This window comes from Theropithecus gelada, chromosome 16 (assembly GCF_003255815.1).
Source record: "Theropithecus gelada isolate Dixy chromosome 16, Tgel_1.0, whole genome shotgun sequence".
In the NCBI taxonomy this organism is placed as follows: Eukaryota; Metazoa; Chordata; class Mammalia; order Primates; family Cercopithecidae; genus Theropithecus; species Theropithecus gelada.
Window position 1 is genome coordinate 23,051,170 of NC_037684.1, and position 18,275 is coordinate 23,069,444.

Below are 18,275 nucleotides of genomic sequence, written 5' to 3' on the forward strand. Positions count from 1 at the left end.
TTTTTTTTTTTTGAGACGGAGTCTCGCTGTGTCGCCCAGGCTGGAGTGCAGTGGCCGGATCTCAGCTCATTGCAAGCTCCGCCTCCCGGGTTTTTACGCCATTCTCCTGCCTCAGCCTCCCGAGCAGCTGGGACTACAGGTGCCCGCCACCTCGCCCGGCTAGTTTTTCTGTATTTTTTAGTAGAGACGGGGTTTCACCGTGTTAGCCAGGATGGTCTCGAACTCCTGACCTCGTGATCCGCCCATCTCGGCCTCCCAAAGTGCTGGGATTACAGGCTTGAGCCACCGCGCCCGGCCAAAGGCCAAAATCTTAACCAAGGTAATCAGGGTTCTGCCTCTCCTTATCTTTTCCCTCCATTTCCCAACCCCCAGTCATGCCAGAGAACTCCAAGATCCCACACAGGGTTCCATGACCCCAGACAGAGCTTCCTGGCTCCTGACGAGGCTCACTCGGTCTCTTTGCTGAGTTCTCCAATTCTCAGTGAGGATTTCCCAAGCTACCTCAATAATTTAACCCTGCGGGCATTCCTGTATTCCTTCCCTGCTTTATTTTTCCCACGGAGCATTTATCTAACATATTATATATTGTACTTATTTATCTTTCTTATTATGTCTTCCTGCCACAAGAATGTGAGCTATATGAAGGTAGAGATTTTAGCCTGGTATTTTAGTATTCACTACTGTATACTATTTCCCAGAATAGAGTGGGTGCTTAATAAATATATGGTGAATGAATGAATAGATAAATGATAAGCAACTCATCCTCAGTTGTTAAAATTGAGCTCAAAAGTGATGCTCAAGGCTGGGCGTGGTGTTCATACCTGTAATTCCAGTACTTTGAGAGGCTGAGGCAGGGGAATCACTTGAAGCCAGGAGTTCAAGACCAGACCGGCCATCATGGCAAAACCCCGTCTCTACTAAAAATACAAAAATTAGCCAAGTGTCGGGGTGCACACCTGTAATCCCAGCTACTCGGGTGGCTGAGACATGAGAATTGCTTGAACCCAGGAGGTGGAGGTTGCAGTGAGCCATGATCGCACCACTGCACTCCAGCCTGGGTGACAGAGCAAGGCTCTGTCTAGAAAAAAAAAAAGTGATGCTCAGCCAGGTGCAGCAGCTTATGCCTGTAATCCCAGTACTCTGGCAGGCCAAGGTGGAAGGATCTCCTGAGCCCAGGAGTTCAAGGCCAGCCTGGGCGACATGGCAAGATGCTGTCTCTAAAAAAAAAATTAAAATTTAGCTGGGTATGGTGGCATGTGCCTGTGGTCCCAGCTACTCGGGAGGCTGAGGCTAAAGGATCGCTGGAGCCCAGGAGTTCCAAGCTGCAGCGTGCCATGATCTCACCACAGCACTCCATCCTGGGTAACAGAGTGAGGCCTTATCTCAGAAAGGAAAAAAAAAAGTGATGCTCTTCCTTATGTAGGCTCCCTGCTGCGCCCTCTCTGTACCCTGCACAGGCCTTCAGCCTGGCTCCTAGAATATTCAGTAGCCCCTACTTGTTCACTAAACAGATTTGCTAGTAGATCTGTTTCCTCAGTGCCTGGCACAGAGTTGGGTATAACGTTACACCAGTGTGTGAACGAAGGGATGAATATATGGACCTGGGCTAGGTTGAGGCAGGCAGCTCTATGGACTAGCCCCTTAGGGATAGAAGAAGACTCCGTACCTTCTCTCCAATCTCTGTCTGGTCCCCACCAGGCAGCATCTCCAGGTCAGCTAGCAAGGCACAGGCCTCCAGAGTCTGCTGGTAGCGCTTGGGGTTCAGGGCTTGGCCGAAAAGCACGTTTTCCTGAAGAGTGCAGTTCTGGATCCATGCCTGCTGGGGCACGTAGGCCACAGAGCCCTGGCCACAGGAGAAATTTACCTCGGGGCTTGCCCAAGGCCTGGCTGAGCCCCACACCCTGCCCAGGAGCCCCTGCCTCTCTCACCTTCATGTGCACTTTGCCTTCTAGCTTCTCCATCTCTCCCAGCAGGGCAGACACCAGGGAGGACTTCCCACAGCCCACAGGCCCCACCACGGCCACCAGTGCCCCTTTCGGGACCTGGATGTCTAGGCTGGGGGCAAGGACCCCAGGAGTCCAGTTAGAGGCAGGGATCAGGATTTTGGTCTCCAACCCTCCACCTGGAGAACCAAGCCCTCCTCCCTTCCAGACACCACCCTGGCAAGCTGAAGCTCTTCCTGCATTCTTGGTCAAAGGCTTTGCAGGGTGCTGCTATTGATCTGAACTTCCAGCCCACTGTGGGCAGCTGGGAAGGTAGTGGGAGAAGCTGGTACCTGTGCAGGGTGGGGGGCAGGTCCTGGGCCCAGGTGAAGGTGCCACTGTGTATGGTGATGGCATAGCCTGAGAGGACCAAGGTGGGCAGGATCAGGGAGGGAGCCCAAAGGATGGGGTATCCGGCAGGGAGGCTGGCGGGCAGGGAAAAGGAGGACAGGGGATGAGCCTGGGCCATGGGAAAGGGATCCTTGGGAGAAGGGAGGAAGAAAGGGATGTGGGGAGCCCTGTGGGGAAGGGCAGAGGAGAGCAGAGAACCCAGAAAAGGGAGAAGGAGGTCACAGAGTCAAAGCAGATGTGAAGAGAGGAAGAAGAAAAGGGGTCAGGAGAGAACAATGGAAAAGCTTGAAACAGAGGTTTTTCTGGGGTTAGGACTGAGGCAGGCAGCCCAGGCAGGGGCTCTCTAGACCTGGGGAGATGGTCTTTCTTTCCACACACTGGGGGTCCAGTTCATCTTGAGTCAGGAATTGCTGGATCCGTTTCAGAGACACACTGGCCTGCAGGAGGATGTGAGTCAGCCCTGGAGATTGTACTTTCGCAACCCCCAACCCCTACCCGCACCCCGTCCCCAGCGTCCTGGGCTAGGCAGGACCCCCTGAGGGCCCAGACGCTAGCACTGGCGTCCCTCCCACAACTGAGTCTTCCACGGCTCCCACTGCCCAAAGAGAAAGTCCAGGCTGGTAACAGGAGGCTATCTACAGAACTCAGGTTTCTAGAGACCTGACCTGACCACCTGTGACTCCAATTGACCCCTGACCTTAATGACCTCATTCAACCTTGAATAGCTCTTCATAATGCTAGCGACCTTCCCTGAATCCAGTAACTCCCCCTGATTATCCCTTGCCCTAAATGACCCTTCCCTGACCCCAACAACCTGTTCCAACTCCAGAAGAGCCCCCAGCCCTCCCCAGGGTTACCTGAGTCAGGTTGCTGATTAACTGGGGCAGCATGTTGAGGGGAAGTCTTAAGATATCAAACAAGGACACAGACACAAAGGCCTTCTCGGCGTCCAGCACATTGTTTGGGTCCACATACACGTACACCCAGAGGGTGATTAGGGTCACCTGAGCAGCACGGGGGTGGTGTCAGGGTGGAGTCCACTGAGCCCCGGCCATGCCTGGGCACCTAGAACCCTAGAGGCAGGGGCCCAGCCCAGTGCCGAGCCTCACCAGGAAGGGGGTGCACATCCAGGTGAAGGTGGATATGGCGTGGAGGTAGGCCGCCGTGCGCAGCAGCTGGAGCTCACCCTGCCTGATGCCCTCCACCTGCTTCAGGAAGCTGGGTTCCCAGGCGTACAGCTTCAGCACCTTGATGCCATTCAGGATCTCACTCATCAGCTTGATGCGCGAGTCCTTCAATTTCATTTGCTTTACCTGTGCGGGCAGAAAGAGTGGCAGTGGCACACCTGCTCCCTACCCTGACCTCCTGCCCACAGGGTCCTACCTTCCATCCAATCTTATCCATTGCAGCCATTCCACGCTGCCCACTATTCCTTCTCACACCTCCTTGCTGGGCCTGTGCTGTGCCTTGGCCTGGAATGCATGGCCACTGCCTCCCCATGTCCTCTGCCTGACGAGATCCAGCTCCACCCTCAGTGCCACTGCACTGGCCTCCCCAGGCAGCATCCTCTGTCCCCTGCCCTGGGTTTCTTCTCCTACTTCTTCTTTTTCTTCTTCTTCTTATTGCTATTACTGTTTATTTTAGAGATGGCGTCTCACTGTGTTGCCCAGGCTGGACTGCGGCGGTACTATCATAGCTCACTGCAGCCTCAAACTCCTGGGCTCCTTTGATCCTCCTGTCTCAGCTTCCTGAGTAGCTGGAACTACAGGCATGAACCACCATGCCCAGCTAATTTTTAAATTTTTTTGTAGAGACAAGGTCTCACTATGTTGCCCATGCTGGTTTCAAACTTCTGGCCTCACGTGATCCTCCCACCTTGGCCTCCCCAAGTGCTGGGATTACAGGTGTGAGCCACCACACCTGGTCCCCTTCCCTGGGTTTCTAAAGCACATTGCACTTTCCTTTTGTTCCATAACCATTCCTTTACATATGTTTCTCTAATCAGACTGTGAACTTCCTGAGGGGATGGGCTGTTTATTTCTCTTTGTTCTCCGAGACCTTAGCCCAAGGTGTGGCACACCAGATTAATGTATTCATTCAACCCCCATTTATGGAGTGCCTACTATGTGCCAGGCCATGGGCTACATGTGGAATTTGTCACAGTGAATTCAGACAAGGCCCCTGCCATCATACAGCTGATGGTCTGATGGGGGAGGCATACAATAAGCAATGGTCTGAATAAATGCTTAATTATTAATCATTATGTGTGTTCTGATGGGAAATCACAGGATCCTGTAAGAAAGTAATGAGGTGGTGGCAGGGAAACTACCTTAGACTGAGACTGGGCAGTCAGGGTGGGCCTCTGGAGGGAGTTACTTTTTTTTTTTTTTGAGATGGAGGTTCGCTCTCGTTGCCCAGGCTGGAGTGCAATGGCACGATCTAGGCTCACTGCAACCTCCGCCTCCCGGGTTCAAGGGATTCTCCTGCCTCAGACTCCAGAGTAGCTGGGATTACAGGCATGTGCCACCACACCCAGCTAATTTTGTATTTTTAGTAGAAACAGGATTTCTCCATGTTGGTCTGGCTGGTCTCAATCTCTCAACCTCAGGTGATCCACCTGCCTCGGCCCCCCAAAGCTCTGGGATTACAGGCATGAGTCACTGTGCCCAGCCGAGGAAGTGACTTTAATGACGAAAGGTAAGGGAAGGAAAGGAGTTAGGCAGGCAAGGAGGGGGATGACAAGCATTCCAGGCAGAGGGAACAGTATACGTGGTGGCCCCTAGAGGTACCCTGAGCTTGGTGCTGTGGAGAAAAGAAAGAAGGCCAGACTGGCTGGAACTTGGCCATTCCCCAGGGGGTGAGGACTTGCAAGGTAGGCAGAAGCCCTGCTGGGTATTCTTAGGGAGTTTGTCATTTTTCCTATGGGCAGTGGGAAGCTACTAGACTTCAATAGGCCAGGTAGGATGGCTCATACCTGTAATCCCAGCACTTTGGGAAGTTAAGATTAACGGATCACCTGAGGTCAGGAGTTTGAGACCAGCCTGGCCAACATGGTGAAATCCCATCTCTACTTAAAAAAAAAAAAAAAAAAAAAATGAGCCGGGTGGCATGTGCCCGTAGTCCCAGCTACTAGGGAGGCTGAGGCGGGAGGATCACTTGAACCCGGGAGGCAGAGGTTGCAGTGAACCGGGATCATGCCACTGCATTCCAGCCTGGGTGACCAAGAGAGACTCTGTCTCAAAAAAAAGACAAAATATACTTTAATAAATGTTTGCAAATAGTGGACTGAGTGACTGGCTATTCATGATTAGCACAGTGCAGTGGGAAAACTCATCATTAGACCAGGATACTCAGGTTCAAGTCCCAGCCCTGCCTGATTCTGGACTGCCATTATTTCTCTAAGTGCTGGTTCTTCTGCTACAAAATGAGAATGTCAGTAAAACCCTCTGAGAGTTGTGAGGGAAGAGCAAGCTATGGTTTCTGCAAGTGGCTAGTAGCCATCCATACTCAGGAAGCAAGGTAGCTGGGAGGCCCCAAGGTTAGTGGACACCTTCCCCCAGGGAAGGTGCCCCAGGCCAGCCAGGTGCCCCAGGCAGGAGGATGCACCCCGGACAGCACCTACCTGGAAGGCACGCATCTTCACAGCCACAGCTCCGTTGAGTGGAATCAGTAAGACCATAAGAGCAACTCCAGCCAGGACAGAGGGACCTAGGTTCTGAGGAGACACCGGTGGATAGATGAGACACATAGGGACAGATTACCAAAGTCTACAGAGAGAACCCAACAGACAAACAGAGGCCTGTTGACTTGAAATGTGTAGATGGGCAGGAAGCAAAAGATGGCGGTTGGCCAAACAGAAATTCAGAATGACCACAACATTTGTAGAAGCAGCCAGCCATTAGAGAACGACGACAGGGATAGACAGTAGACATAGAAGGGTGTCCAGACACACAGAAGGCAAATATAGACGATGACAGCCAGAGTCACACCCACCTCCCTCCAAGTCTTTCTTTCCTCCCTGGCTTCTGCGGGAAGGATAGTAACAGATGTTGGGAAGATTCTGTTGCAGACATCAGCATCCTCGAAGTCCTATTCTTCCATCCCCACCAATGCCTAGGGAAGCTCTTGTGTCAATTCTTTTTTTTTTTTTTTTTTTTTGGGACAGAGTCTTGCTCTGTCACCCAGGCTAGAGTGCAGTGGCATGATCTCAGCTCACTGCAACCTCTGCCTCCCGGGTTCAAGCGATTCTCCTGCCTCAGCCTCCTGAGTAGCTGTGACTACAGGCACCCACCACCGCATCTGGCTAATTTTTGTATTTTTAGTAGAGACGGGGTTTCACCATCCTGGCCAGGCTGGTCTTAAACTCCTGACCTTGTGATCCACCTGTCTTGGCCTCCCAAAATGCTGGGATTACAGGCATGAGCCACCGTGCCTGGCCAGCTCTTGTGTCAATTTTATATCCCCTCTGCTAACCCAGAGTAACCCTCTTTCTTTCTTTTTTTGTTTTTGTTTGTTTGTTTGTTTGTTTTCTTTCTTTTTAGATGCAAGGTCTTGCTATGTTGCCCAAGCTGGAGTGCGGTGGCTATTCGCAGGCACAATCGTGGCGCACTGCAGCCAGAACTCTTGGGCTCAAGTGATCCTCCTGCCTCAGCCGTCTGAGTAGCTGGGCCTACAAGCATGTGCCATGCGCCCAGTTCCAGAATAATCTTCTCTTGCCACTTCGGCAGCAAGGTCAGAGGAAGTGGGCAGAGGTCAGGGTTGGAGAGTTACCTGCCAGAGGAAGTAGATCGCCAGGATGATCTGCAGGGGTGCTGACCACAGCAGGTTGAGGAAGGGGGCAAGGTCCATGAAGCGCTGGGCATCCACTGACATGAGGTTGACAATTTCCCCCACGGTGGACGCACGTTTGACTGAATTGGTGATAACCAGAGCCTGCAGGTAGACAGTAGATGGGTGGACTTGGCTGCAAGCCTCTTGCAAGCTGCCCAGGGCCAGCCTCTCCCCTGGGTCTTGCTCCAGCTGACCTTCCTATAGATGACACCTATGATCCCAGTACGAAACTTCAGCCCAGTCACGAAGATGCACTGGTAATACTGTTGTAATATCAGCGACTGCATCATGGAACACAGGAACATCAGCCCAGCCACCAGGAAGCCCCACCAGGAGGGGGCCATGGGGTTGGAGATAAACCTGATCAGGACGCTGTGGGGAGGAGAGAGGGGTGAGGTGAGCAATGCTCCCCCCATGGCTGCTCCCTCCTCTGCTGCCCTTTGCTCTTACCCACAGTCTCCACTGCACCCCCGGCCTCTGAAACCTCCACCCCCTCCAACCCCTTGGGCCAGGGAGGGCCAACCCAGTACTGCCTCAAGACCATGACGTCCTAGCTCCACTCTGCCTTCGCCTCCTTCTCTATCCACCACAGACTCTGCTGCACACCCTATCTATCACGCTCTCACCACCAGCCTCACCTGCCTGCCTTCTTACCTCCTGACATATGGCAGGAAGAAATGCCACGTTTCCATTGATTGGACTTCCTTGCTCCTTCTCCTAGGCTGCTGGGGGCTCCAGATTCTGCCATATGACCACAAATACTCTCACCGCACAAATCCACCTTTCCAACCTCAGTGGCCCCCAGCACTGCCTAGGGACCTTCTCTGGGTCCCTAATCTGCCCCCGATCTTGGGGCCTTCTTCACCTCTCTTCTCTTCCCTTCAGGCCTGTCCCAGCCTCCCACCCCTCTCAGCAACTACCTGCCTTCTTGCTTAGCCACCCATTGAGGACTCCCTGCCACTCACAAACTCCTTGCCACCCACGAACTGCCCTCCAGTGGCTTGTCCTCCTTTTTCTGGTGCTCAGGCTGTCGGAGGATGTCCCTGCCCTCGAGCCCTGGCCTTCCTCTGCCTCCTCAGGAACTTGCTGCGCTGTTGCCCCCTCTGCCACTGAGCTTCATCCTGGCCACCTCTGCTGGAAGCTCTACACCTTCACCTATTGACATGACCGAGTCTCTTCATCGTTGGGACACTCTCCTGTCGACCCCATGGAGCCCTCCAGCCATAATCATAGCCAGGCCTCCCCTTCTGTGATAGCTTGAGTTGTGTCTTCCAAAAAGATATGTTCAGCTCCCAACCCCTGGTATCTGTGAAGGTGGCCTCATTTGGTGAGGAGGTCATATTGGAGTAGAGTGGGCCCCAGTGGCCCCAGACCAGTGCCCAGTGACTGGTGTCTCTCTTTCTCTCTCTCTCTTTCTTTTTTTTTTGAGACAGGGTCTCTCTCTGTCACCTAGACTCAAGTACAGTGGCGCCATCACAGCTCATGGCAGCCTCAGCCTCTCAGGCTCAAGCAGTCTTCCCACCTCAGCCTCTTGAGTAGCTAGGACTGACTCTAGGCGTTTGCCACCAGGCCTGGCTAATATTTTAACTTTTTGTTTTTTGTAAAGACAGGGTCTTGCTATGTTGCTCAGGCTGGTCTCAAACTCTTGGACTCAAGAGTCTGACTTCCAGCTAGCTGGCCCAACATGACCAGACTCCATCCACCACCTTGCCCCATGCCCAGCTTCCTCCTCTCACTGAGCCCATCATCTCAGCAGAAGATCCATCATCCTCCAGTTACCCCGGCCAGCACCCAGGTTGCCTGGCACTCCTCTGTCTCTCTGGCACACACGCCCATCTCCCGAATAGCTCCTGAATGCTTGTCTCATTCCTGGCCTGGACTCCATCTGACCGGGTTGGCCTGCTTCCATCCAGCCACCCTGCCCTACATCCCCCACACTCCTGGCAGGAGATCCTTGAAGCCAGATGCCCCTCCCTGGCTCAGATCTTTCAAGGATATCCTTAGCTCTCCCTCTCTCTGTTTTCCTGCCCCTCCCTCTCGTTGCCATTTCCTCTGCCACTCAGAAACACCTGAGTCATGCTGTTTCAGGGCTTTGTGACTAAGCTGAGGCTGAACTTTCTCCTATTTCTTCACCTACTTGTCTCTCCAAATTTTTTTGATCTCCCGAGCCAGTGGGCGCTCCCTGCTCCATCCCAGGCTGGCTTCTTTGCCCCTCTGGGGGTTTTCCAGACACCTGAGAACACTTCCGCGCCCCACTGAATTCTAATTGATTTAGACGCTGGTTTCTCCCATAAGACCTCAGGACCCTGTCTTACTGACCTCAGATCCCTAGCATCAAGCACCATTCTGATACCCTGGAGGTTCAATAAGTGTTTGCCGAACAAATTAACGCATGCATGGAGGGGCAAGGAGGTGGGGACTCAGCTCCCTGCAGCTCTCCTTCCCGCCTTCTCATTTGAGAGCTCATTCTAGTCCAAGCCACTCCCGAGACAGATGTTAAAGCCTAATGGTAAGGACAGAGCACCGCAGTCGGAGCTCAGAGTCCTAGACTCAGACCCAATTCCTTCTTTGCTGTGTGCCCTTGGCCAAGTCAGTTCACCTCTCTGAGTTCCTGCTTTCTCATCTGTGACATGGGAATGGGGCAATTCCGCATAGGATTGTTGGGAAGGTTTAAAGACCCAATGCTTGTTAACGTACGCACCAGGGTGCCTGGCACATAGGATATGCACAGCAATTCTAAGTTGAATGTGAGTGAGGAAACAAGTCAGGCAATGCCTCTTGCCAAGGGTCATATGGAAAGTGGAGCTAGCCTCCCTGGTTCCTGGTCTGGGGTTCTTTTCACTGTACGTTGTTCCTTCCTCTGGGCCAGCCAGCCAGCCCTGCTGCCCAGGGTAGGGCTGTAGTGAGCCGGAGGGTGGACAGACCTGAGCAGCTGCGGATTAATGAAGGACAGCAGGTCCTGGATCAGCTTGAAGCAGGCGCTGATGAGGAAGCTGGAGCCGAAGGTGGCCAGCAGGGCCCGCAGGAAAGAGGGCTTCCGGGGCCTGGGCCGGGCACCCAGCAGCACCTCGTCCTCGCTGGAGGCGTTTTTCCCAGGTGCTGCTGCAGCCTTGTGTCTGGTCCGGGGAGGAAGAAGCAGTGGGTTAGGAATGGGGACAGGGGCTCCAGGAAGCCAAGGGCTAGGCTGGGTTGGCTAGGAGTGAGGAGGAGGAGGGAACTGTTTTCTTGGCTCTCAGAGCTGGGAGGGGGATAGACAGCATAAGAATTGCACAAGTGACTCTGTCCTCAGCTGCCAGAGGGCATCTGAAGGGGTGGCCAGACTGCTACCACAAGGGCTCTAAAACCCAGCTATCCTCCTGTGTCTGGCCCTCTCCCTGCCTCCCCACTGCTGGCTCCAGGGAGAATGCCAAGAGGGAAGGGGAGATAAGATCGAGGATGGCTGGTGGCACAGCCACTGGGCAGCTGAACAGAAAGTGGGAGGAGTGGCATGGAGGGACTGAAAGGGGGTGCAGCAGGCAGACTGGGGGCCCATAGGTCTTCCTGGAGGCTCCAAGCTATGAAAACCAGGATACTGCTAACCACGCCCAGGCCCAGTTTCCTCCAACAGCTGGTGACAACCAGAAGCTCCAGGCTGAGCAAACATTGAACTCCTAGGCCTGGATTGTGGATGGGAGGAGGGAGGGTTCAATCCTGGGGTCAGAATTGGGTGGGGAAGGATGATGCTGAGCCCCAGCTCTCTTGACGAGGCAGTTGGCCAGAGACAGGTTTGTGGTCCTTGATAGGAGGCTGCCAGTGGGAAGACCCCTCAGGGGAAGATCATCTCATTCAGCCCCTGCCTCCAGACAGGAGGAGGCAGAATTCGGCAGGGGTATGCTGGCTCCTGGCCCTGGAATCAGCCCTTTCAGTCAGTCAAGGTAGTGCAGTGATATGAGGAGGACCTCTGGGGCCAACCAGCTCCATGTGGATTCCGGCTCTGTCACCACCAACCTGGGGACCCTGGGAGGTCCTCTGTTACATTTCTGTGCTTCGGTGTCTCCATCTGTTTCTGTTGTTGTTGAGATAAGGTCTCACTCTATTGCCCAGACTGGAGTACAGTGGCACAATCTCAGCTCACTGCAGCCTTGACCTCTCGGGCTCAAATGATCCTCCCACCTCAGCCTCTCAAGTCGCTGGGACTACAGGTGCACGCCACCATGCCCGGCTCATTTTGTTTACTTTTTGTAGAGACAAGGTCTCACTATATTGCCCAGGCTCATCTTGAACTCCTGGACTCAAGCAATCCTCCTGCCTTGGCATCCCAAAGTGTTGGGATTACAGATGTGGGCCATCACGCCCGGCCCCATTGTCCCCATCTGTAACACAGGGACACTAGAACCTACCCTTTAGGGCTGTTGAAAAATTAAGTGAGTTCATTTATATGCTTAGGATGGGACCTGGGATGGAGTAGGTGCTCCAAACTGCCAGCCATTCTCCTGCCCCCACCAGAGCTGGGAGAACTAGCCCCTTCCAGGCCTAAGCTTCCCATAGAATGGTCCTGAGGCTGTCAAGAAATCACCTGGTCCTGCTCTGCTCCCCACCCCAGGAATGCCACCCTCCCAGGTCTACCAGCGTCATCTGCAGGAGACCTGGGGTAAGCGAAGGGGCTGGGTGGTGGGGCTGTGGGCAGGGGGAGGGCCTCACCGTGCCGTCTGCTTTTCCTGTTTCCTCCATGCCTCCAGCAGCTGCTGCACCACCATCTGGGATCTGTCCTCCTCCTTCAGGGACCAGAGGTCCTTCTCCTCCAGGGGATGCCGGTAGCCATAGATGGCCATCCTGCGGAGAGGTGAAGCCCGCAGGCAGCCCCGCAGAGGGTCAGGGTTTAGCAGCCTGGAGCCAAGGGCCAGTGTCTCCAGGGCCCCAGGGTCTCCAGAAAGGAGGGTCTCCCTCGGGCACTGTGACCATGAAAGGTGTCTCCTTCATTTCCTCAGCGAACAGGCTGGAGGTCACTGGCTGTCCCTCCTAAGTTCCTACCACTACCCCCTTCTCCTCCTCCTCCCCGGGTGCCCCATCTCTTCTCCACCGCAGGCCCTGGTGATGGAATCCACTCTGGCTGGGGCCCTGGGTGAGGACAAGGCCTGGGAGATTCGGCCCCAGCCTCGGGTGCTTCCTCAGTGCTGTGGGGTTAATGAGCAGTCACCCAGGTCACAGACACAATTATCCTGCTCAAGCCGCTCTGAGGGGCAGCCAAGGAGATGGCAGGCTGCAAGTTTATCACAAACAGAAGAGCTCAGAACTAATGATAGTCTTCTTCTAGCCTCCTGGGCCTGTCCCCGCAGCCTGCCAGATGCAGAGCTGGCCTGTAGCCTGGGGGTGGCGCTGGGCCAGGCCAGGCCTCTGCATTCGGCCGCCCTCGCAGACCACTTCCCCACCCTCATCTGACCCGTGCCCACTGCAGTGGGGGGTGGGGTAGGTGGCCAGCCAGGTCCCTAAACTGCTGGCCTGCTCCCCTTCCTCCATCTCACCTGCCATCCCTCCCCTCCCTCTGGCCCGGGCTGATGCAAGAGCCAACTCACTTTGTGAACCACAAGAAAAACAGGCGGGAGAGAAAGCCAGCGCTGGTCTCGGGGTAGGGGTTCTAGAAGGCGAGAGAATAGGATGGGGGAATCAGGAGTGCCCACCACCCTCTCAAAGCAGAGTAGGGAAATGGAGGGGACCCTTGTTCCTTCCTGCTCCAAGCCCCAGTTTACAGATTGTGGAGATGACCTCTCTCCCACTTTGAAGGGAGCTACAGGGGTTTGGGGCTGCTGGTCAGAGCTGGGCTGAAGACTGAGCTGTGGAGCCCCCGCACCCTCCATGGCAAACTCACAGGGTCGACATTCTTTGCGGAGAAAAATGGAGGTTTCTCCCTGAAGCAGGCCAAGATGAGGGCACACAGTACCAGGGCAAAGTGGATGTAGAAAGTGGTGAAGCGGAAGGGGTCTGAGATCTCACCCTGGGTGGGAGAGTGGAGCGGCATCAGAAGCATTGGAAAAGCCCCTGCCCTGCAGAGTCCCTTGGGGCATCAGGCTCCTCTGGGGCAGAAGGCAGTACCTGGGGGCCTCCAGGTCCCCACTCAGAGGACTCTGAGAGATGGGGAAGGATCACAAGGGGGCTCTGGTTCAGCGAGGACCAGGTGTGTCACCTGTGCCAGGTGTGGTGCCAGCACCTTACCTACATGACCTTGTCTAACTGGGACACCAGCCTACAGGCAGGACAGCCCATGATGCCCTTTCTGCAATTAAGGAAATGAGGCTCCAAAGGTTTCAGCGACCCGCCCGAGTCCACACGGGGAGCAATTGGGTTGTTCAGGGCCTATGTTCTTAGCTACTCTCCTTGCCTGCTTCCCGCTGAGATGGAGAAATGGGAGGCACTAGGTTGGCCTGCAGTGTTCCATCCCACCAGCCCAACACCACAGCCACTGAAGATCAAGAGGAAGGCCAGGAACTGAAGGAGGCGGGAAGAAAGGAAGGGAACGTGCTAATGGGACCTCTAGGTAAACCAGAACTCTTCACACGTGTCTGCACACATGTGTTCATTACAGGGACACTGACTGACACCCACGTCAGACATTGCACTTGCTGGGTGGGTGCTGTGGAACAGCCCCCTACCCTCACATGACGGTCCAACAGTGGTGGCATCTTTGCTCATTCCTGTGTTACACTGGTGCCCCTCCTCAGCCTGCTTCCAGGTAGAAATGCGGCAAGTGGAGAACAACACAATTGTGTTTGTACTTGAAGCCTCCGGGAGGGACCTGGGATCCAGCAGTGACTTTGAACACTGAGGTCACCCTCCTATCAGGGCTAAACCTGGCAGGTTCCCCTCTCCCCGACCTTACCTCTGCCTTGGCTGAAAGGATCTTGGAGCGGAAGGGGATGATGTCGCAGACCACACACAGGAACCAGAAGATAATGAGGACCCCCGAAGACTGTACGCCCTGCAGCCGCTCATACTGTATCAGCAGGGTGGCCAGCAGCTGTGCAGGGAGGGCAGGGAGGCCCGGGCAGAACACACACATCTGGACCTGCCTCCATTTCTCCCCATCCCACATGACCAGAAGTTTCTGGGGCCACCCCCTTCTTCTTCCCACTCGCAACATGTCCAGCCCTCTCTTCAGAGCCCACGGTTTCCTTATCACAGTCCACAACCCACTGGAGACCTCCCCCATCCACTTTCCCAGGGCCCCACACTGACCATGGTGATCCCCACCACCAGGGGGGTGACGAAGAAAACAGGGGCAGGGGCCCGGCCATGGACCAGGCCATGAAAGGAGTAAAAAAGGTCCGCCCAGGAGACGCACCACAGCAGGACGCCCAGGACCTGTGAAGAGAGCACAGATTGGAATCCTCATCCCCAGAGGCAAGGACAGTCCTCACTGGGAAGGGGTCTTTGTACTTGAAGCCGCCAGAATCTACTAGACCTGCCTGGGACTGGCACTGAGGTCCGGGAATGGAGCTGGCCAGAAGCTTGTTTGGGGTGGGGAGAGCGTTGCTGAACTTGCTTAAACTTTCCCAAGTGAGGAATATGTCAGCTGGCTGTATATATTCTCAGTTGTCACATTCCCATGGCCCCAAGCAGGTCAGGTGAGACTGGGTAACCTAGTCCAGCCGAGGAGGTGGGAGAGGGCCTCGTTAAAAGCAGAACCCTGGCTGGGCACGGTGGCTCACATCTGCAATCCCAGCACTTTGGGAGGCAGATCACCTGAGGTCAGGAGTTGGAGACCAGCCTGGCCAACACGGCAAAACCCCATCTCTACTAAAAATACAAAAATCAGCTGGGCATGTGGTGGCACATGCCTGTTATCCCAGCTACTCAGGAGGCTAAGGCAGGAGAATCGCTTGAACCCAGGAGGCAGAGGTTGCAGTGAGCCAAGATCATGCCACTGCACTCCAGCCTGGGTGATGGAGTGAGACTGTCTCTAAATTAATTAATTAATTAATTAAATTTAATTAAAAAATAAAAACAGAATCCCCAGGGCCCAGCCCCATCGGTAGGAGATCCCTGGGCCACTGACCGTCTTGAGCCTGGACAGGTGGGAGAGGATGATGTAGCCACGACCATGGTACCGCAGGTAGAGCAGGTAGCAGGGCAGGGCGACCCACAGGTAGATGCAGGGCACCCAGGCCAGCAGGGAGTTCTGGAAGCAGGGAGTGAGGTCCGGGTTGTCTGTGTGCACAGACAGGTTGGAGTCCTGGGGACAGAGAGAACAGTTTAGTGCTGTGGCAGCCCCACAGAGAATTGGGCTCTCTTGAGGAAGATGGCTTAGCTAGAGAGACGTTCCATCAGAGACACGGGTGGAGTGGAAGACAGGTGAGGAGGTGAGAGACCAAATACACAAATGAGAAGTTGTCGTCCCAGGTGTGAGTTCTCCAAGGATGCCATGACTGCTCCCATTTCCTTATATTCTCTCTCTCTCTCTCTCTCTCTAATTGAGGCATAATTTAAGAGCAACAAAAACTTGTGCCCATTTAAAGTGTACAATCAGTGAGTTTTGACAGTTGTATACACCTGCAAAACTGCTCCCATGTTACCTCATGGTCCTTTGCAGTTCATCCCTCCCAGGATGATTTGCAGTTCATCCCTCCCAGGCTGATTTTCTTTCTATTATTCTGGATTCCCACTCCTTTTTTTTTTTTTTTTTTTTTTGAGACTGAGTTTCACTCTGTTGCCCAGAGGCTGGAGTGCAGTGGTATCATCTTGGCTCACTGCAACTTCCACCTCCTGGGTTCAAGCGATTCTCCTGCCTCAGCCTCCCTAGTAGCTGGGACTACAGGCGCGCACCACCACGCCCAGCTACTTTTTGTATTTTTAGTAGAGACGAGGTTTCACCATGTTGGCCGGCATGGTCTCGATCTCTTGATCTCATGATCTGCCGGCCTTGGCCTCCCAAAGTGCTGGGATTATAGGGGTGAGCCACCGTGCCCAGCCTTCACTCTTTTTTAAAACTAATTTTTAATTTTATCAAAGTGATATATGCACATAGTTTAAAAGATCACTTTCTCCTAAGGCTTTTTCTGGGTCAGGGATAGGGAGCTTCCCTGAGCCTTAGCTGCCTCTCTTCTGAAATGGAGGTGACCATCCACTGACCCACCTGGACCTCACCGGGTGGATTTGAGATTCATAGGAACCAAGGGATATGGAGAGTCTTTGCAAATTACACAGACTAGAGTGATCAACTTTTCCAGTATGGATGGGACGTCTCTGGTTTTAGCACTGAAAGTCCAGCGTCTTGGGAAACTGCCTGGTCTTGGGCAAACCAGGATGGTGGGTTACTTTGCTGGCTCTGACAAGACTGCCTGTTACTTTTTACTATAACTACACCTATGAACTTTTTTGGAAAGGGATGGGGGAATACATTCATTAATAAACACATGTTTTATTGAGATTGTTTCCTCCAAGGCCACCAAGGTACTAACCTGTTTCTTATGTTCTTTGCAAAGCATTAGATGTTTTTTTAGAGATGCACAGAAAATATCAACAACAAGAAAAACCACCCACAATCTCATCCACCTAGAGACATCTGTTACCTGAGGATATAGCTATCTATTTTCTAATTGCCAATTTAAATAATTATCATTTTTATTTTTATCAAAGTTATGCATGCACATAAATCATTGAATTTTCTTTTTTCTGTTTCTTTGTTGATTTGGTTTAGTTTTGTCTTTCAAGCTGGAGGTGTTAAATTAGATTAAATTTGGCTTAAAGCTGCCTCCATACATAGTGAACTGACACCCAGCTTAATATGTAAACAAACCTGACATGAGAATTTCTTGTAACAAGTAGCTGAGTCTCAGCCAATCACTGCAACTGAGCTTTCAGCCAATCGCAGACTACAGACTGCTTAGACCTGTCCAGATAAGGCAAATTTCAAGTTGTGAATAGGCTATTTCTATGTGTTACTTTTTTTCTGTCTGTAAGTACTATTTGACCACATAGTCAGGTGGAGTTCTTCGAGCCTTTACTGGTTTAGGTTTTTTTTGTTTTTTTTGTTTTTTTTTTTTTGAGATGGAGTTTCACTCTTGTTGCCCAAGATGGAATGCAATGGTGTAATCTTGGCCCACTGCAACCTCCGCCTCCCGGGTTCAAGCCATTCTCCTGCCTCAGCCTCCTGAGTAGCTGGGACTACAGGTGCCCGCCACCATGCCTGGCTAATTTTTGTATTCTTAGTAGAGACGGGGTTTCACCATGTTGGCCAGGCTGGTCTTGAACTCCTGACCTCAGGTGATCTGCCTGCCTCAGCCTCCCAAAGTGCTGGGATTACAGGCGTGAGCCACCACACCTGGCCTAAAGCTTTCCTTTTAACAGATTGGTGTCAGAAGTGGGATCTGAAGTAGAAATCCAGTGACCGTCAGGAGCATTGAGTGACCAAGTAAGGGTACCTGACAGGGCTCATTGTGCCAGTTTTTCTCTTGTAGCAATTGGAGGTCATGGGTAAGTTCTATCTCAGATTCCAAGCTTCAGGAATTTGTGTTTTGAGTTCTCCAAGTTTATTTGAACAATTCTTAGACAGGACTGGGTCCAGGAGCAAATCAGATCTGATAATTAACTGAGATGGATCCAGTTAAAAGCCTCAGGCAGGTGCCTTTTGAAAGTGAGCTCCTCCAAATCTAAGGAGTCTGGGACTCCAGGAGTCTGAGACGCCACTTTCTGGGACAGTGGCTAACTTTATGAGCAATAATTATGAGGAACATGTGTATTTTTGGAAAAATGGGTTAACTTTGCTGAGGACAACTTAAGAGTTACAGTGGCCACAGAGGGAAAATTTTGACCTAGATAAAACTGTTCACTTGCAAGGTGCATTAGAAAAGAAAGGTTCAAAAATGCCACAAAAGCAATGGGATGCATTCTTTAATTGGTACACAGAGGCATCTAAAAGATTAAATGAATTAAAAAATTGCCTCTTTATAAGGTTCCTTACAGAAATCAAATGAAAAAAAATCTGAAAAGTCCCTTTACAAATCTTATTCAAAAGCTTTAGCCATCTGGGCAAGAAATCTTGTTCCATTGGCCAGAAGAACAATTTGGATCCAGATATTCTTTAATAAATTCAGGAGTTTTATATTATTGTACCCGGAACATGGCTAAGATATTTAAATG

At 52.7% G+C, this 18,275-nt stretch overlaps 1 protein-coding gene across 1 annotated transcript in view; it reads right to left on the reverse strand.

Moving 5' to 3' along the window:
* ABCC3 (ATP binding cassette subfamily C member 3) overlaps positions 1-18,275 on the reverse strand; it is a 56,811-nt gene that overhangs the window by 20,891 nt on the left and 17,645 nt on the right. The window contains exons 2-17 of the mRNA XM_025361863.1: positions 15,193-15,369; positions 14,373-14,498; positions 14,017-14,154; positions 13,009-13,134; positions 12,716-12,777; positions 11,844-11,975; positions 10,088-10,279; positions 7,358-7,535; positions 7,104-7,265; positions 5,956-6,048; positions 3,443-3,646; positions 3,191-3,337; positions 2,683-2,770; positions 2,276-2,342; positions 1,929-2,055; positions 1,667-1,843 (exon numbers count right to left, since the gene is read on the reverse strand). Coding sequence (XP_025217648.1) covers positions 1,667-1,843; positions 1,929-2,055; positions 2,276-2,342; positions 2,683-2,770; positions 3,191-3,337; positions 3,443-3,646; positions 5,956-6,048; positions 7,104-7,265; positions 7,358-7,535; positions 10,088-10,279; positions 11,844-11,975; positions 12,716-12,777; positions 13,009-13,134; positions 14,017-14,154; positions 14,373-14,498; positions 15,193-15,369 — 2,196 coding nt within the window. The remainder of the gene's footprint in view (positions 1-1,666; positions 1,844-1,928; positions 2,056-2,275; positions 2,343-2,682; positions 2,771-3,190; positions 3,338-3,442; positions 3,647-5,955; positions 6,049-7,103; positions 7,266-7,357; positions 7,536-10,087; positions 10,280-11,843; positions 11,976-12,715; positions 12,778-13,008; positions 13,135-14,016; positions 14,155-14,372; positions 14,499-15,192; positions 15,370-18,275) is intronic.